The sequence below is a fragment of the Schistocerca piceifrons genome, chromosome 1 (genome assembly GCF_021461385.2).
Source record: "Schistocerca piceifrons isolate TAMUIC-IGC-003096 chromosome 1, iqSchPice1.1, whole genome shotgun sequence".
NCBI classification, from domain to species: Eukaryota; Metazoa; Arthropoda; class Insecta; order Orthoptera; family Acrididae; genus Schistocerca; species Schistocerca piceifrons.
This window is the reverse complement of record NC_060138.1, coordinates 402,321,996-402,340,400: the sequence shown is the minus strand read 5'-3', so window position 1 is coordinate 402,340,400 and position 18,405 is coordinate 402,321,996. Positions and strand designations below refer to the sequence as shown.

Genomic DNA, 18,405 nt, shown 5'->3' with positions numbered 1-18,405 from the left:
GATAGGGAGGGCGAGAGATAGCAGGGTAGGGGTGGGGGATGGTAAAGTGCTGCTGAGAGCTTGCAGGGATGGGGTGGAGAGTACGGTAGCTAGGTGCAATCAGGAGATTAGATAGTGGGTGGATGAGAAAGGAGGGGGTAGTGGAAATGGGGAGAAGTAAAAAGATTAGTTGCTTTGGTGGAATGAGAGCTGTGTAGGAAGGGGCTAGACGGGTAAGGACAATGGCTAATGAAGGTTGAGGGCATTAGGGTTACGGGAATGTAGGATATATTGCAGGGAGAGTTCCCTCCTGCACGATACAGAAAGACTGGTGTTGGTTGAAAGGATGCAGATGGCACAAGCTGTGAAGCAGTCACTGAAATGAAGGACATCATATTGGGCAGTGTGCTCAGCAACAGGGTGGTGTGTTGTTTCTTGGTCGCAGTTTGTTGGTGGCCATTCTTCTCCGAACATATTTGTATTGAGTGTAGCCATGTATGGGAGTGAAACAGTTTAGTCAAGAAGAGAATAGAAACTTTTGAAATTTGGTGCTACAGAAGGATGCTGAAGATTAGATGGGAGAAGGGGAAGAACACGTAATTAATGATGAGGTAATGAATAGAATGGGGAGAAAAGAAATTTGTGGCATAATCAGACTAGAAGAAGGGATTGCTAGATAGGACACATTCTGAGACATCACAGGATCTCCAATTTAGTATTGGAGGAGAGTGTGTGTGTGTGGGGGGGGGGGGGGGGGTAAAAATCATAGAGGGAGACCAAGAGATGAATACAGTAAGCAGATTCAGAAGGATGTAAGTTACAGTAGTTATTAGGAGATGATGAGGCTTGACCAGGATAGAGCAGCATGGAGAGCTGCACCAAACCAGTCTTCAGACTGAAGACTGCATCAATATCAACAACATTAATGATTTTGTTTACAGCTACTGCAACCCTATTTTGCTCAATCTTTGAATTTGCTAGAGCATCAATGGTATATTTCACATATAAAAAGCATCTTTAATAGTGCTATCACTAATCATAGTACTCACATTATATTACATTAACTTCAATGAACACAAGGAGGTAATGTTAAGCAGATGCTTGAAATATAAAGTGAATACTAAAATTAGTGGTACAACCATTAAATACATTACCTTGAATGTGAAATATGCTATTGACTATTTAAAGACTTAAGACTGGGTGAAGTATGACTGCAGTAGCTGTAAACAAAATTGTTAAGAATGAATCTAGTATGTTCTGCAATAATAGAAGTATTGAAAAATCAACTGTGGATGGGACGAGTAGCAGAATCACTGTTGAAGGTGCCATCATTATGAAGGTGGATATGGTAAACCCAGTGGTGGTTGTGGGAAATGTTGAATATGTAACTAAGACTAAAAGATTTTTTATGAAAATAATATTAAAAGGATCGATAGAGACCTAACCTCTGAAGCATGGAAAAAACTGAATAAAAAGCTAAAAACACGTAGAGAACTATTTTCAAACAGAAGTACGGCAGCTTAAGGCCATGAATCCACAAACACCTATGCTTAGGGCACAGTTTAAGTTCGATAAGAACATATGATTCTAAGACAGATTGCTGATGGAACAGGTGGTCCTTTCAGTAGAGATGCCAGGAAATGACTCAGTTTTTTACAGAAAAATATTTGTGATTTGGCCAGTAACATTTACAACATACCAATAGCAGCACACATGACATTTATGTCCTAACATATAGTAAACTTTACACTAATATACCAGTTAATAGCACCATTGAAATTATTAGGAAGAATCTAATCAGTCAGGAAATGATTTCTAGATATGAAATTCATTAGTTCATCAATGTATTGTCATTAACCTTGAAGTCTAATTATTTTAAATCTAAATTATGAAATATACCTTCAAAACAATGGACTTAACATAGGGAGCTCTATTTCTTGTTTTGGCTGATATTTTTGTCAACTAATTTGTAAAAGTTTTTCACTGAAAATCCCACTTTAACAGAAAAGATGCTGCACTACTTTGGATACATGATGACAAGCTTTGTTAGTCAACAGTAATAATCACATTATTAATGAATGATTTACATAAGAAAATCAAGTTTACATGTGAAGTGGAAATCAATGGTTCCATTAATTTTTTTAGTTGAAAATGGAAAAAGACAGTTTATGGATTTTTCAGGAAAAATACTTGCACTGATGCTATTGCAAAATATGATTCCAACCATCCAAGTCAACATAAAAATGCTTTTTCAGTTTTGCTATTAATTGCCTATTCAGTCTCCCACTATATCTAGATATATGCTCCACAAACCACCATGAAGTGCAAGGAAGAGGGTACATCACATTGCATCAGTTATTAGGGTTTCTTCCCTTTCCATTCAAGTATGGAGGGCAGGAGGAATGATTGATTCAATGCCTCAGTGTATGCTGTAATTATTGTACCTTATCCTTATGATCCCTATATGAGCGATACATAGGGAGTTGTAGTCTTGAGTCATCCTTTAAAGCCAGTTCATGAAACTTCTGTAATGGACTTTCTCAAGACAGTTTATGTCTACCTTCAAGAGTCTGCCATTTCAGTTTCTTCAGTATCTCTGTGACACCCCCACATGGACCAAATACATCTCTGACCATTCCTGCTAGCCCCCTCTGTGCATGCCCATTATCACCTATTAGTCCTCTTTGGTATGAGTCCTGCACACTTGAGCAATGTTCTAAACTTGGTCACACAAGTGATTTTCAAGCAATCTCTTTTTTAGAATTATTTCGCTTACCCAGTATTCTACCAATAAACCAATGTCTATCACCTGCTTTACGCACAACAGAGGCTATGTGATCATAACATTTCATATTCCCACAAAGTTTTACACGCAGGTATTTGTATGAGTTGGCCGATTCCAGCAGTGACTCACTGATAGGATATTTCTTTGTTTTGTGAAGTGCACAATTTTACATTTCTGAACATTTAAAGCAAGTTGCCTATCTTTCCACCACCCACTCTCACAAGCTGGGTAAGAAGTAAGAGCTAGATACCATTAAATACATTGGTAAAGAGAGAGAATATACTCCACATTATGTAAATAAAATTTATTGTACAACTGCTACTGAATACAACAAGATGGCAGGTAGCAAAAATAAATACTGTATATATATTTGCCACACTACTGCAAAATTAGTACAAGAATAGCATCAGTCTTTAAGAAACATAAGGTAATGGTGTCATTGTCAACTACAAATAGCCTAGGGTGTATATTAACTAAAAGTGTTGACAGAAGTATTTGTCACCGATCAGGAGTGTATAAAATTAAATGTTCACACTGTGACACCTGTTATGTGGGGGCAGACACGAAGAAGACTAGAAACTGGGCTTGGTGAACATGTGGCATGGATAAGCGCAACATAGCTGAAAAAAATCTGACTTCGCTGCCTAGCTAATTGAGAGTGGACACAGTCTTCTGCCCTTGGTGGTGAAAAGCAACCATTTTTTGGGAGCTTTTCAATGGCCACCTACTTCAGGACAGAAGATGTTCACAACTGAGGAGAGACGTAGCATGCCTAACAATTTCCCCTCTGTATATGACAACACTTGGCAATGCACAGTGTGAGAACAAATCTTGTTACTACAATTTTTCACTTTTATCTTGCATATTAACATTGTTAGCTTCAATTGCAGCAAAATCTGTATAAATTGATCTGCTGATAGTTAAACTATAAGGCAGTTTATATACTTTAATGCATTTCAATTCAAATGATGTTTTTATGTTACTATTGATGGGCATATCACATTAATAGGAAGCAATGTAATTACAATTATTGAGTATGAACGGTTACTCTAGGCTTTTACCAATGTATAATTTTTATAAAAAGTCTTACAATATTTTGAATTTTATTCCACATTTATTATATGGTTACTTGTCCACAAACTCAATGACTCAAAGCTTTTAACACGGTATTTGCTTCATGCCAAAACTATAAAGGTTATTGGGTTTTAATTTTTTAAGTTTATTATCAATTTTATGTAAAACACTTTGTACTGGTAACAAGAGTTGATGTTGGTGGAACAGAGGGTTGTTCTACATGTATGATGTAAGCTAAGGCTGCTTGTACTTCTCTATAAACAACAGCCTCAGAATCTGGCCATGTACGACCTAAGGTCATATAATAAAATGTTGTCAAAGTCTTAACAAGCATATATGACTCAATTTAAATGGTATGTTATCAAACTTCACCAATACTAGTGTACAATGTAGTTTTAATTTACATCTTTTAAGTATTGATTTCCATATAATTGCTTTTTATTTTCTTTGCAATGAAGATAGCTATATGGTTGCTGAAATCTAGATCTACAGTTAAAAAAAAAAAAAAAAAAAAAAAAAAAAAAAAAAAAAAAAAAAAAAAAAAACAGATTAGGTTTGCAACTATTTGCTGAACCCCTTTTCCTTCTTGCAATGCTAAGCATAGTAAAGGCTACACAGTTGTGCATGTGTTTGACAAAAAGTAAAATATCAACACTGTGAATGAGATAAGATGGAAATTCAGTCACCAGCATCAAGGTAGTGTAAGTTTTATTAGGCATGGTCCTAATCATCCTCTGACAAACTAACAGCACGTATGTGGGGACGTATAGTGCAAGGAAGAATACGAACCACAGTGTGGCTGATAACTTACCACATTCATGAGTATTACTAAAAGTACGGGTCAGGTGCCAAAATGATGTCTACAGACCTTAATTCAAGAACAATTGGATTTTAGGTGCACATGTTAAATTTTATAGCAAACTATTTTTTATTTTCTGTTCAAATTAGCCACATGCATGGGTAGCTATTTATTATGTACACACATATATTATAATTGTGATTTTGAAACAATTTACAAACTGCTGAAGATGCCCTTTGTCCATATCCTCTTAACAAATGTACTTTTAAAAATAAAACTATATAAAAAGAAGAAAGTTTATTTGACTGCAACTATAATGGCAGAATTATACAATGTTAAAAGAGGAATCATTCATCAATATTACAGTCATTTATATTAGCACTAAACAGTTATTCATCAGATCTTCAAGTTCCACAAGGTAATGACACACAGATACGTAAGAGCCATAAAAATAAAAGTTCAGAATATGGGGTTGGTTATAATTTGTTTACAATCATTTTCTTCATATGGCTGCCAGACATAGTAACAGTATACATGAAGAAAATATTACACTACCAAACAATTATTTAGGCCTGCTGACTTAAGGCCAATGTCAAAAATAGCTAAAAAAACCGGAGTAGTGTCAGTGCATTCTAACAAAGTAGTGGAAGTGCTGGCCATGAGTCACTGACAGACTATTCCATCCGCTTTTAACTGAAAATTGTGAAAAATGCTGTTTTGGCTAGGGGGGGAAAAGGAAGAAAAACGTTTTGGTGTACATCCTGTCAGGCATCACGTCACCACATCTGAAGGATCCACCAATATACCGAACAATATATGAAAAGGAATTTCTGGACTGAAAATGAGTCTCTAATGATTTGTACCAATCTCAAAATTAGCCATTCCCCATCCCTGCAAATCTTTATTCAGTGCAAAAACTGAAGGGTACAACTAATTTACATTTGTTCTGAAACCCCAATCTCGTTATCAACTATAAGAAAAAACATGCAATGAGAAGAAAACTTTTAATCTTAAGGAGGCTCATGCATTGAACTACAGGAATAGAAAGGGAAGAAACGATGACGTACAATACTAATGTCTGTGATAAAAATAAACTTGAAAAATGCTGCAATGTGGTGGTAAAGTGACATTATCAGTGTATATTCACATAAAAGATAAGTAACTATGTACACTTTGTTTTGCAGAAATTTCATGAAAACTTTTGTACATTCTGATTTATGAAGGAAACATATATGATTGTTCTTCTGCATTTTTTTCCCCAGATTAAAACTTCTGTACTGGTGGTCTCTCGCTTGTTGTACTGTTAATTTTCAAAATACGTGACTGTTTCATTGCGTGAAAAAGGCACCTATTTTTTCGATAGTTTCTTGTGAACAGAGGATTAATTCAGAATCTATTGGCCTATTAAATGCTCCTCTTCCACATCTGCACCATTGTGAAAAAGTTTTCATTATGGTATTACACAGATTATTTGTCGATGCATACATGATTGATAAACAGATCCAGCATAGTTACTGAGGGACATTTATTTGTTCTGCACACATTGACAGTAGTGGAAAGGAATTCATATCTGATGCATTGTTATTCAGTTGTACCTCAGATGTTGCACTTGCCATACTACAGCATTAATTCGTGTATTACAGAGTACCACTCTGTGTGCATTGAGTATTACATGTCTGAGAACTCATAAAACTCATCATTCTCAAAACATATTTGAGCACAATTCTCTGTGTGAAGAAACCAATTTGCAGTAAAGCTAACAAAGCATACTCCTACCATCAAACATGCCTCTGGTGTTTTGCTCCACACCATGAAGAGCAAGCCGAGATGATAAATACATTTCATATGCTTTACAGCAGGGATTTCATGGATTCTTTCTTTTTTGTTGATTTTGTGATAGGTACTCACTTATTGGGCTGCACTAACACTTGCTTTGGGCTGCATGCAATCCGTGGTTTGGACACCCTGCTTTACAGCCTTCTGCATTAGATATTATGGTGATTACAGCACTGTGTGTATTTCCTTACTCTAGTGTGATGCGACATATGAAACTCTATTATATTTCTAAATTATACACGGTGTCCTGCTTAAAAGTCATCAGGTGTACTTTCTCTGGTGTTTCGGCAACTATTTGCAATGAGTAGCTCAAAATGGTTCAAATGGCTCTGAGTACTATGGGACTCAACAGCTGAGGTCATAAGTCCCCTAGAACTTAGAACTACTTAAACTTAACTAACCTAAGGACATCACACACATCCATGCCCGAGGCAGGATTCAAACTTGCGACTGTAGCAGTCACACGGTTCCAGACTGAAGCGCCTAGAACCACTCGGCCACCATGGCCGGCGCAATGAATAGCTGGAGTCTTCCCATACAGCTCATCACATCTTCCATGCAATGCCCATGGCTGGTGGAAATCATTCGTTTGCTTCTCATTACAAACAACATTATTTTTAAAGTGGAATTTTATGTAACCAATCAATAGAGTGGCCCAAATTACTCTAGTGTGATTTTTGTTTTATTAAGATGTATTAACAGGGACATCTAATAACACGAAGAAGAGCCAGTATTCCAGCAGCAATAGCATTGCCCTGGCCTGTCCTGACTGCTATCACTAAGCTAAAGAGGTGCTCATTTGATGCTGGTGTGCTGGTTTTTCTTCCTGTTTTAATGTCACTGTTAACACACATCAATAAAACAAGAATCACATCATACTAATCTGAGACCGCTCTATCTAAAGAGCATGTAAAATTTCACTTTAAAAATAATTTTGTTTGTAGTGAAAAACAAACTGACTCTTTCCACTAACACTGGGCATTGCATGAAAGATGTGACTAGCACTATTTATCTCGGAGGACACCAGCTATACATTGTGAAACCAAATTGCAAATATCTGCTGAAATGCCGGAGAAAATATGTGTGACAACTTTTGGGAGGACATCTGGTCTAGTGCAGAGAAAAACTACATAAATCTAAAAAAAAGTGTAACTAGTGAAGCACCTACAGAAATAGTGTTACAACTGAAAATAAAAACGGTGGATTTTCTGCACTGCATTGCGTCTTCAGTGATATACCTTACATTTCTGCCAAGTGAGAATGGAACAATCTATTAATTTTGTACATAGATATGTTAGAGAATGCTCAGTCAGAAGATTTCATACAATTATAGTTTCTCAAGTACTGTTAGTCAACACTGTCATAACTTGTGCATTAGTTCAACTGTCAGAATAAATCAAACTCAAGAATAAACCCTATTATTAGGGAATGCACTTATAAAGAGTATGCATTAATCGAAAGAAACAAGTGCCAAAAAAGATTAAAGAAAGATGACTGTTCTTCCCTTCAGAGAACATTTAAATCCACATCTGGCCTTAGCTAGTATCCTATCATACCGTCCCTTCCATATTCCTGTATCATCATCTATTTTTCTACTAATTTTATTCTGTATTTGTACATTGAAATATTTGTTGAAGATAGTATAATTTTTTGTGCCAGTCTACGTCTGATATCGGTTTTGAGCATCTCCAGCTATGCAGCAGATAATGTCACCAGTATGTCTACAACTGAGTCATCATCACTATTATTTTTTGTCGAGTCTCTATTCTCTTTTCAACCAGTCATGGCTGGAATTTGCTCTGCTAATTGTTGATTGAAACTAAGGGCTAAGTCTGCCATCCACTGCATTTCTCTATGCTCATAAGTTTCAATTTCTTCAGCCAGAATGACCATAAAACTCAAATCTTAGATTTGTTACTTTCCCTACTTGCAGATCTATTCCTGTACTGTAATTCTGTGATTACTTTCCATGTAACTCATTTGTCATACAAGTTAATCCTTTGATTGACGAACAAGTTAATTTGCCTTGCTCCGCCACTCCCCAGGTGCTGCCTCTGAATTTTCCTTCAGTGGTATTGACAACGTAATTTAGGCCTCCTTGCCAACCCCTGAGCACTAGTGTCGAGTACAGACATGCCAACCGTTGGTTATCTGAGTGATGTTGACATGTTTTTAGGTTTGCTAGGGTATTTCCCCCAAAACTCACTAGTTTTTCACTGTTGTGACCTCTAAGTTGTATTTAGGACTTTTCTCTTTTGCGATGTCACATTTTTCTAGTTATTTATTCTACAAAGAAAATGATAAGGTAATGTGGTTCATAATACTCTTAAAGAGTGCCAGTGACAAATTATTAAGTGTCAGAGTAAGTATCAACTTCTCCACAGATTCTTAAAAGCCCTCTACATCATTAGCTGTACAGTCTATATGTTTCAGCAAGAGATGTATTTGATCGATCTTCAGAGTATAAAAAATCTGAAAGCAATAGTTATTTTCTGAATGTGTTACAAAAAACTGATCAAGAATTATTGAAAGAAAGATCTTTATATCTCTGCAGATCTGTAACAACCATAAATTCACAAAGAAGCTTCAAAGTCAGAAACAAATTTTTACATCTCCAATAATGTTCACCCTGAGGATGACAAATATTACACATCAGAATTAAATATTTCTAAATGCATTCAAGAAATATTAAGCACCGAGTGAGACAGGCCATTCTGGTAACTCCTGTCTAGGTAGAAACCTAACACAGGCTTCCTGGTGCAGATACATGCATTAGGCAGAGAGAGAGAGAGAGAGAGAGAGAGAGAGAGAGAGAGAGAGAGAGAGAGAGAGAGTGTGAGAGTGTGTGTGTGTAAGCCTTTTGGTCGAAAGCCCACACGTTTAGCAGTCTTTTTGGTATGCTGCCACTTAACATCTCACTGAAATGGTGAGTAGCAAACCATCCTTTTCATTTCTGCGTTTTGTGAAGTGCACAATTTTACATTTCTGAAAATTCAAAGCTAGCAGCAAATCTCCACACCACTTTGAAATAATACCAAGATTTCACTAGATATTTGTGCAGCTTTTTCCAGACGGTACTTCATTACAGATAACTGCATCTGCAAAAGTTCTGAGCTTACCATTAACACTGTGTGCTGGATCATTAATATACAACACGAAAAGCAAGGACATCCTTCCTCAGGTCATGCCTGCATTTCTACACCTGTCAATGACACTCCTCAAAGAGAATGTTTTGCCTTCCCTGCCACAAAATCTTCATTCCAGTCACAAATTTTGTTTCATAGTCTATATGATCATACTTTCATTAATAAGCAACAATATATGAGTTGAACACTTTTCAGAAGTCAAGAAATACTGTCCCGGGTGATTGCCTTGATCCATAGCTTTCGGGATACCATGATACAAAAGTGCAAGTCGGGTTTTGCATAGCAATGTTTTCGGAATCTGTGCTGGATGGCATGGAGGACATCTTTAGTTCAATACATCTCATTACATCTGAAATGTCCTAAGATTCTACAACAGGTGGATGTCAATAATATCAGATTGTATATTTATTATTATTATTATTATTATTATTATTATTTCTGGTGCCCTGCCTGTAGACATGTGTGACCCGTGCAGTACTTTGAATTGTCTTCTAGCACCTCATATTACCAATACCTTTATCTAAGACTGAAAATACAAATAAGATACCTTCATTTTCTATTGTTCTTCGTTCCAATATGAGTATTACACTTAAAAATTACTTCAATGGTGATATTCCTCCCCTTTCTCTGATTGTGATTTGAACACTGTTTCAGTGTGGTTCCTTATTTTGTTCCACACTTACATTTAAAGCTGAGAAACATATTTCCTACAGCAGATACTTTCAACAGCATCATTAATATTTCATTTGCAGGAAACATGGCTTTCCTCTGCAAAAATAATGAATAGTATGTCTAAAATTTGCTATGTTCATCTAGGCAAATTATGATTATTCCAAATGTGCAAAATCTGTACACCAGTGCTACGAGCACAACACAAACAACACAATGACCTACAGAGAACCAATCATCAGATGTGACAATCAACTGTGATTCTGAACACACATGTAATGTTAAAAATAAATGGATTCTTCACACACAATAACCTAAAAGGCCACAGGGGAACATAGGTTGACAGGATTAGGTGCTTTTGGGCTTACAAAATATAAAATTAATTCCATCAAAAATCATTTACTTAGTAAAACAGTATGTAGCCAGGTTTGCAACTGAACTGACAATTTCTTGGTGGCACAGAACAGTACACTAGTAACTACACATATTGTGTTGGTTTCAATCAAAGACCTCTTACAGCTGTGGGTGGTCTCTGATCAAAATTGTACCCAATATCAATCTAATCTTGACCAATGGAGTGAGGCAAAATTTGGCAACATCATCTTAATATATTGTCACAATTCTGAAAATTGAATCCATGAATATATTAGACAAGGAGCTTACACAAAGAGAAACTAACAATCATTTTTCCATACCTCTTCTCCAAGTGGAATGGGGAAAATGTCAATACAGAAGGACAAGTAAATGTATGACAAATCAGGGACAAAGTGTTGAGATTCACTTCAAGAGCAGCTGAAATGGACAAATGCTCAAGACGTGTTAAAGAAACTACCTATGCATTCACAGCGATCTACGGAAGCAACAAAATTCTTAACAACACTGAGTGAATGGGGATCTCCATAATCTGGCTAAACTAACTACTCCAGGGGGCCATGCCAACCAGTTTTAAATCACTAACAACACTTATTTAGCTTACAGCACTTAAAACTTCCATGTCTGTAACAGTAAGATTGACAACTGTACAAGCAACTGAATTTGTATGACAGTGATATAAAATGAGTTTACCATATTACAAATGAGCACACTAGCTGACTCACTCTTTCACGCTGCCAGCACCAAGAACACACACAAAGGTACCAACTAGCCGAACCCAAGTAGCTCTCATGCTGAATCTTTCGAGTGTGGACATATTAGTTCCAGATTTTCACAGTGGTAAATTCTTGGCTTGCTAATGTTTTAATATGTCCCATCTTACACTCATTCAAAGCACAAACAGAGTTGTGTGTTGTTGGTGTAAGCACTATAAGCCCAACAGAGCTGCAACAACAATAGGAGCAATATACGAAACATTCGAAACTTGACAACTCCTCCTGCTCCACTGATGACTTTCTGAGTAGATACTCACTACATCAACATGGGGTTCCCAAAACCTGATTTCATAAACCAGTTTCCCAATACCTCATCTTGTTGGTCATGTAAACACTCCATTATTGACTCTTGGACATGTAGTTCTAGATTCTGGATTTCTTTTGCTACAATCAATTTTTGCTCCATTGTAAGCGTACAAATGTTTTTGAAATGTGCTTGGGCTGTCAGGTAACATACTATTTTTAAAATTTTTCAAATAACTTAGAATTAATTTTTATACAATTAAGGTGAAATAGAAGTAATAGACTGGGAACGTTTACCTTTAGTATATAACTAAAAAAAACTACTGTTCTGACTACATAAAAACCAGAATAGGTGATTTCCAGAGGTCACTGTTGTCAAAAAAACTGAGAATCAGGAAATCGATATTTGACTGGCCTAGAACAGCAGCTTCTGGTCTTAAAATTTAAATATGTCAATCAAAAATATTTCCAAAGTTCAGTTTCCATCTTCCAGCAGTTGTCTCTCATGTAAATACAGCAACTACGAATGTGTGTGTGGCACATTTAGCAAATTTTGTTGCAGACTGAAAACAAAAAGATCAGTAATGTAAATGGAAACATATAGCCAGAGAAAATGTATATTATTTGTCAATCTACTGACATCACACATCATTGTGGATTGTTGCAAAAATGATCCATGGAATACAAAAAAAAAGAAAGAAAAAGTGTGATAAAATGACAAGCTTTGTATCGGAGACCCACTTATATCTGTTATCTATAAGCATTCAGTTGTGAACCATTGACATGAAAAATTACAAATTTTAATTTAATTTTATTTTATTTAAGATAGTGAAAAATGTATGTCCAATTCCAATTAGTTGCCTCATCCCAAACTAATTCATGTTGCCTAAGCTATAACCTCACATAACAAATTTTCTTACCTGAATGTACACTATTCTCTTACAATTTCTCCACCCCCATAGTTTGTAGTTCTTCACAACTATATACAACACAACTTTCACAAGACAAACTGTTACACTTCTCACACAAATTGTCATCAACTCGAGTTTTTTTACAATTTATTCCACTTACTCTGGGGCACTGTAAGGAAATTAAATGTAATACATCAAACAGCTTGGTGTATATGAGTATACTCTCCACATTTTAATACAAGGGGAAAAATATTCTGCTGAAAGTACTATGAACAACCATATTGTCAATGAGAAAAAAAACTATTTTAAAATTTCCGAGGATCGAAGGGTAAGTAAAACACGCAGTAATAACTTATGCAACAACTGCAATTTATTCATTAACAAACTGTCCTCTGAATTCAGAGCATCTCATCTAGTGAAGAGCCCTGTTCCCTTATCCACAAAGAACAGAAACTTCTTTCCAAATTTCCATAATAATCCTCTATCAGAAACAAGTATAACATTCATCCTAAGACTCTGCTGCTACATATGCAGAATGTACTCACCTGAGACACTTTAAACTATTCATGAATCTTAATGTGAGTGTTCCATTGTCACTGGCAAATCAGTAATGTTTACATTATCAAATTTAAATTAATGTGGCCACTAATTAACACTTAAAAAAATACTGGAACTGCCCTCAACTCAGGTTATAATTTGCGGAATTCAGTTTTTAATACAAATATTTTGTCATTGCAAGAGACCTTTCTTGCTTTGCTACAATACATATGACTACAGTCACTTAAAATATTTGCCAGTAAACATCTTTATGTTTGAATGAAACACAAATACCACTCTTACCAACACTTAATAAAATTTCCCTTTATTCCCTGAAAATTAATCACATGTAAATCCACTTTTGTATGTTTCCCTAATTTTTACAGACTCAGTATGTTACAGGGTCTACATGAAGTCTCCCTGTGGACATATTTTGCTATTTATTTACGAGTCTTGTGCCAAATAATTTTTCACAAAAAGAAATTGTGGTATTTTCTTATAATGAACAGGGATCACATGCCAAATAAGGTTAAAACACACACACACAACAACAACAACAACGTCTACAATAAAATAACAATAAGAGATGAAAACATGAATGGTAAAAAAAAGGACCTGATGAAAATAAATTACATGAAAAGTTGACAGCCAACTTCTCTTTAAAAAAAGGAAAAAAAATCATTAGACTGTAAAAGATAAGCCTTACATCCATATTGACAATCATTATCTACACAATCACTGCACTGTATGTGTGGATAAAAACAGCCGTGTCTACAGTGTTGAAATAAAATGTATTCTAATCATCAATAACATGGACAATGAGGACAAGAGTGATTCACTGCGCACAGCACTGCTGGACATAATGACCATCCTCTGACTGGAACATTAGCTATCACTAATGTGGAGACCTTGAGTTTAAAGTGTACAATGTCGGAAACTCCATGAGGCTGTTTGCAGAAAATTCTTTTGCGTATAGAAATGTTGCAACGTTAGAAAAACAGCATAATGCAGGTGAACTTGTAAAGGATAAACACTGTAAGGACTGGCAGTTAAAGTTTATATAAATAAAAGCAATAAGCTGAACATAGACAGACAGACACATTATTGTTCAGTTACATGACAGGAGAACATTGGAAACTGTAAGAGCCACAAAAAATTTAACACAATATTGACTGTTCATTCTAAAATGACTCGATGAGGAGGTGGGGGCGGCTGATAGGCGTAACCATTTCAATAGAAGTCAGAAGATTGTGTCTGTGACTTCAGATCAATATTCACTTGTTTTCAGTTGTTAAATTTCAATACTGTGTGCTAGCACATTAACATTGTAACGTAACTGTTTCCATGTTAACTTTGCCCTGAGATTACAGCCACATACAGAGGATATCCCCTTGTCAGTATTAAATTTTAATAATATAGTTTCATTTTCAAGTATTTAGCCACACACAGTATAGTGTTATCTGTTAACAAAGGCAGAGTCAGTTAGCTCACTAATAAAGCTGTGGGTATCTCAAAAACAGCTATAAATATACTCTGTGTCTGACCCTCCACCAAGCCTTCTTAGAATCAACAACTAGTATACCCAGCAAGAGTGGAATAACCACACAAAACTAGTAGTAAGGAAATCAGATCTGAGATTCACTGCAAAGGCTAAGGGAAATGTGATTTTTCAAAATGGAAATGGGCAATGTATTTGTGCCCTATGCTTTATTTTAGACAGCTGGCTACCTCGAGTAATGACATAACAGAGCACACACAGGAAATTTTGGCCACGAAACACACACCCATCGTTAGGTGCTCTGTATGTCCCCAATGCGACATTCCTGTAGTTGCAATCCCAGTATAATTAAGAGGCTATCGATAAGAATAATTACCAACATAAAATAAGTTTTAGCATTAAAAATCCAGTACATTGCAAACCAAAAGAATGGTTGACTGAATGAGTGCATGCTTTATTACATGACCAAAATTTCGTAGAAAGTAAAAATGCTAATGTCTAATGGTAAGAAATTATCAATGAATATTGAGATAAAACATTATTAACAAAATTCACTTTGTGGAAGTTACAGGTAACACTTTCGTGCATATCCGCTCCTGAATAAAACTTACCTCCCAGTTCCCTCACTATTTTTTCTCTTCTTCGAACGAACAGATTTTTGAACTGATTGTGTTTTACTATGGCCTTTTGAATTACTTGGTCTACTGCTACTTCTCACATGTGGTGATAGTTTTATGTTATGAGAAGTGGCACCTGGTAGTTCTGGCAGCTTCTTGTGAACAGAAGATGAATTCAAAATCTGTGTTAAATGCGTCTTTTGTACACCTGCCTCACTATGGAGTTTTTTCGTTTTTGCTTTTGACTGTTTCTTTATTTGGTGATATGCACTTTGTTCTGTGGCTTTTGACTGTTTCACAATTTGGTGAGTACTTGATTTTTGATGAGCAAAGTGAGAGTTGCTGCTATGAAAATTATCTCGTTCAACAGACATTGGCACTGAAGGCAAGGAATGTATGCGAGATGTTTCATTACTTTGTGATGATTTTCGCACTGAACTTTTAGCATGGCACACATTTAAATCTGTATGAGTATCACTGTGTGAGCACATCACTTTTCTCCAAGAGCCACCACTACTTGTAGCATTAGAATACATAACACTTTCACTAGTCTCCAAACTCATCTGTGTATGTTCCTCTGTTTGAGAATAATCACTGTCAGTAAGACTATGCTGTATATTCCTAACATCTAGATTCTGCACTGTGTTTTGACTATCATTACTAGGTACAGGCTGCGTCAGTTGAATATTTTGACAGTCTTCACAGTCTTCTATCTTTGGTACTATGGATGCAAAGGCACTGCTTGTATCAGGTATCTTCGCTGGTGCTGGAACATACAGATTTCACTTAACAGTCTCTCAAGCAGTAGCACAGAGTCAAAATTAGGAAAGTGCAATACAAACTTACAGACAGAGAGGAAAGATTATCCATATGTTTTCTTTCTATTGCTTTTTTTTCAGATTAATGTTGATCAAATATTTGCAGTTGCTGTGTCATGTTAAACTATATTAGAATAATAAATAAAAATATAGTCCATCACTACATAAATAAATCATTAAAAATTACCAGAAAAAAGAAATCATGTTAATCTTGACAGAGCCAACCCATGAAAGTGAAAATAACCTTACACATTGTGTCAAATTATTCTCTGTGATTTTATAAGCAACACCTATAAATGGAGTAGGACTATGTATGTCAAGCAGAATTCTCCAAATTATCATTCATTACGAGGCAGAAAAATATTACAACAGTGAAATATGTTTTTAAGATTTTTTTCTTCGAGCACCCTTTTCAATATAAAAACCAATAAAGTCATTTTGGCAATGTACAGGTGTATAGTTTTTTTCTTGCATTCAATGTTCTATTTACAAGCCCTATAAAGCTGAAATTCAACTCTGTTTAATTGATTTATATAGGAATAAAATAGTTACTCCCCCCACTTTTTAATATTTATGTTGCTTGGTCCATAACTCTAGATTAATAGACCCTTGTAAAATTTACTATTGCAGTTAGTACCAATTTGTGATTCGTACCAACCTGGTATTGCCAATATAGGGTGAAAAAGAGGGAATTTTGTTCTTGTTTTGTATGTGACATAACACTGAAGACCTCTTAATGTAATTAACTAGTGCATTAGCTATAATTTATCACTGCCTCTGAATGAAATTTAGAGTAGTAAAATTTACGATGATTTAGTACAATCTGTAGCAACAAGTACATAGAGCACTACAAACCAAGTGTCATCACTGGACCCCAAGTTTGTTTCTATACATTTGGGCCAAGATATACGAATGACAGGGCAACTTTTGTTTAGTAATTCCACTTAAATATAAACATACATATCTCTGTGCACAGCATTTATTCTGGAGCTGTTTCAACACACTGCAAGTCAATACAGTTGGAATATTATGTAAATCATATGGATCCCTACAGATGAGCCTGGCAGATTACAAGAAACTCATTCGAAGTTTCTTACCATTAAATAAAGACCACTGAGACAAATGAAAGACTTTCTGCTTCATGAGCGAATGTGCACTTATCTATAGTACCGTTACAGATTAGAACAAAATGTGCTTACGTTAAAACTGTATCTCGATCAAAACAATTGCTGTCACAAACTATGAATAAAAACATTTGCCGTTGTTGAGTTGTAGGGGAGCTAGAGTCCTTGAAAATGAAAAAAAGGAAAGAGTTTACGCCGCTATAGTGCTATTCACTACACCCCCAAATACAATATGTAAATCACAAGTGTTTCTGTAGAAAACCGAGACTGTGTTCGATGCGTTATCCACATCAAACTTATAATTGATCACCGAATCATGAAGCATTTGTTAAATACTTAAGACACACATACACTAGAGTTTAGTACTTCGAAGCTTTCAAAATAAATTGGAAGACCATGACTTCTCATAAAGATGTTGCAGCGCGCGATGTTAGCATTTTATGCTCCGATATGTTTTTTTTTTTTTCTTTAATAAATTAAGTAGCTCACATTTTTAAATGATTGCTAATTGTGTGTGTCACTCCAATGTTAAATGGGCAAAAACATCTAAGTTTGATTTTCTGTCGTGAAAGGACAGTTCGGTAATTATGAAATTATTGGTAATACTCACTATGGAAAGCTTCTCTGGAAGACACGAGCGAAGAAGAAGTACTTATTCCGCGTTCTGTATTTGCGATTGGGTTTGCTTCGATGTCAGTTGCTTGGGACGTTTGCGAGTAATGAGGCTCATTTAACACCTTTACCACGTCGGCACCAGGGAAATTCATACCTAGCCCATTACAAAGCTCCCGGAATTCTCCTAGTTCTTCCCATGTAAGTTTCATAATACCTTCGCAGAGGAACGTCAGCAACAGAGTAACAATATTATAATCGAAATCAGGTAAAAACAAGGTAGCCATATCATCGGAATTGTTCATTTCTTCAATAACAGCCTTTAGAAACGGGCTAGCTGAAGCCAGTATTAACTTGTGGGAATACACAGTCTTTTTGTTCTTGCATACAAGTTTCACATCCACAAACGAAAGTTGTTGCACAAAATCATTAACTGCGTTCATGGTTAAGCCATAGTGTCTGGGGCAGTAAAATTGCCAAGCCATGGCAGAAATTATCTCCTCTTCAATACCAAGCGCTTCGGCCCCCGCCTTCTAATTTCAATATAATTTGCCGCGTTCACCGACCGGCGACCTATAACAATCACTTTGGCGCAGATAAAACTCAACG

The 18,405-nt window shown here is 35.9% G+C and overlaps 2 protein-coding genes across 2 annotated transcripts in view; one reads left to right on the top strand and one right to left on the bottom strand.

Moving 5' to 3' along the window:
* LOC124729666 (synaptotagmin-14) overlaps window positions 1-18,405 on the top strand; it is a 609,333-nt gene that overhangs the window by 407,790 nt on the left and 183,138 nt on the right. The gene's annotated exons all lie outside the window — the stretch shown is intronic.
* On the bottom strand, window positions 12,939-18,374 carry LOC124793130 (transcription factor Ken-like). Its single transcript, XM_047257996.1, has 2 exons — window positions 17,795-18,374; window positions 12,939-16,008 (listed from the first exon to the last, which is right to left on the bottom strand). The coding sequence occupies exons 1-2, from the start codon at window positions 18,279-18,281 to the stop codon at window positions 15,233-15,235; spliced, it is 1,263 nt and encodes a 420-aa protein (XP_047113952.1). The 5' UTR covers window positions 18,282-18,374; the 3' UTR covers window positions 12,939-15,232.

Bases quoted from the DNA above. Each gene is read 5' to 3' on its own strand.
- LOC124793130 (XM_047257996.1), bottom strand. From the start codon at position 18,281: ATGGCTTGGCAATTTTACTGCCCCAGACACTATGGCTTAACCATGAAC. The intron at 16,009-17,794 runs GTGAGTATTACC...TGTATGTTCCAG, and splicing joins TTCCAGAGAAGCTTTCCATA to CACCAGCGAAGATACCTGAT.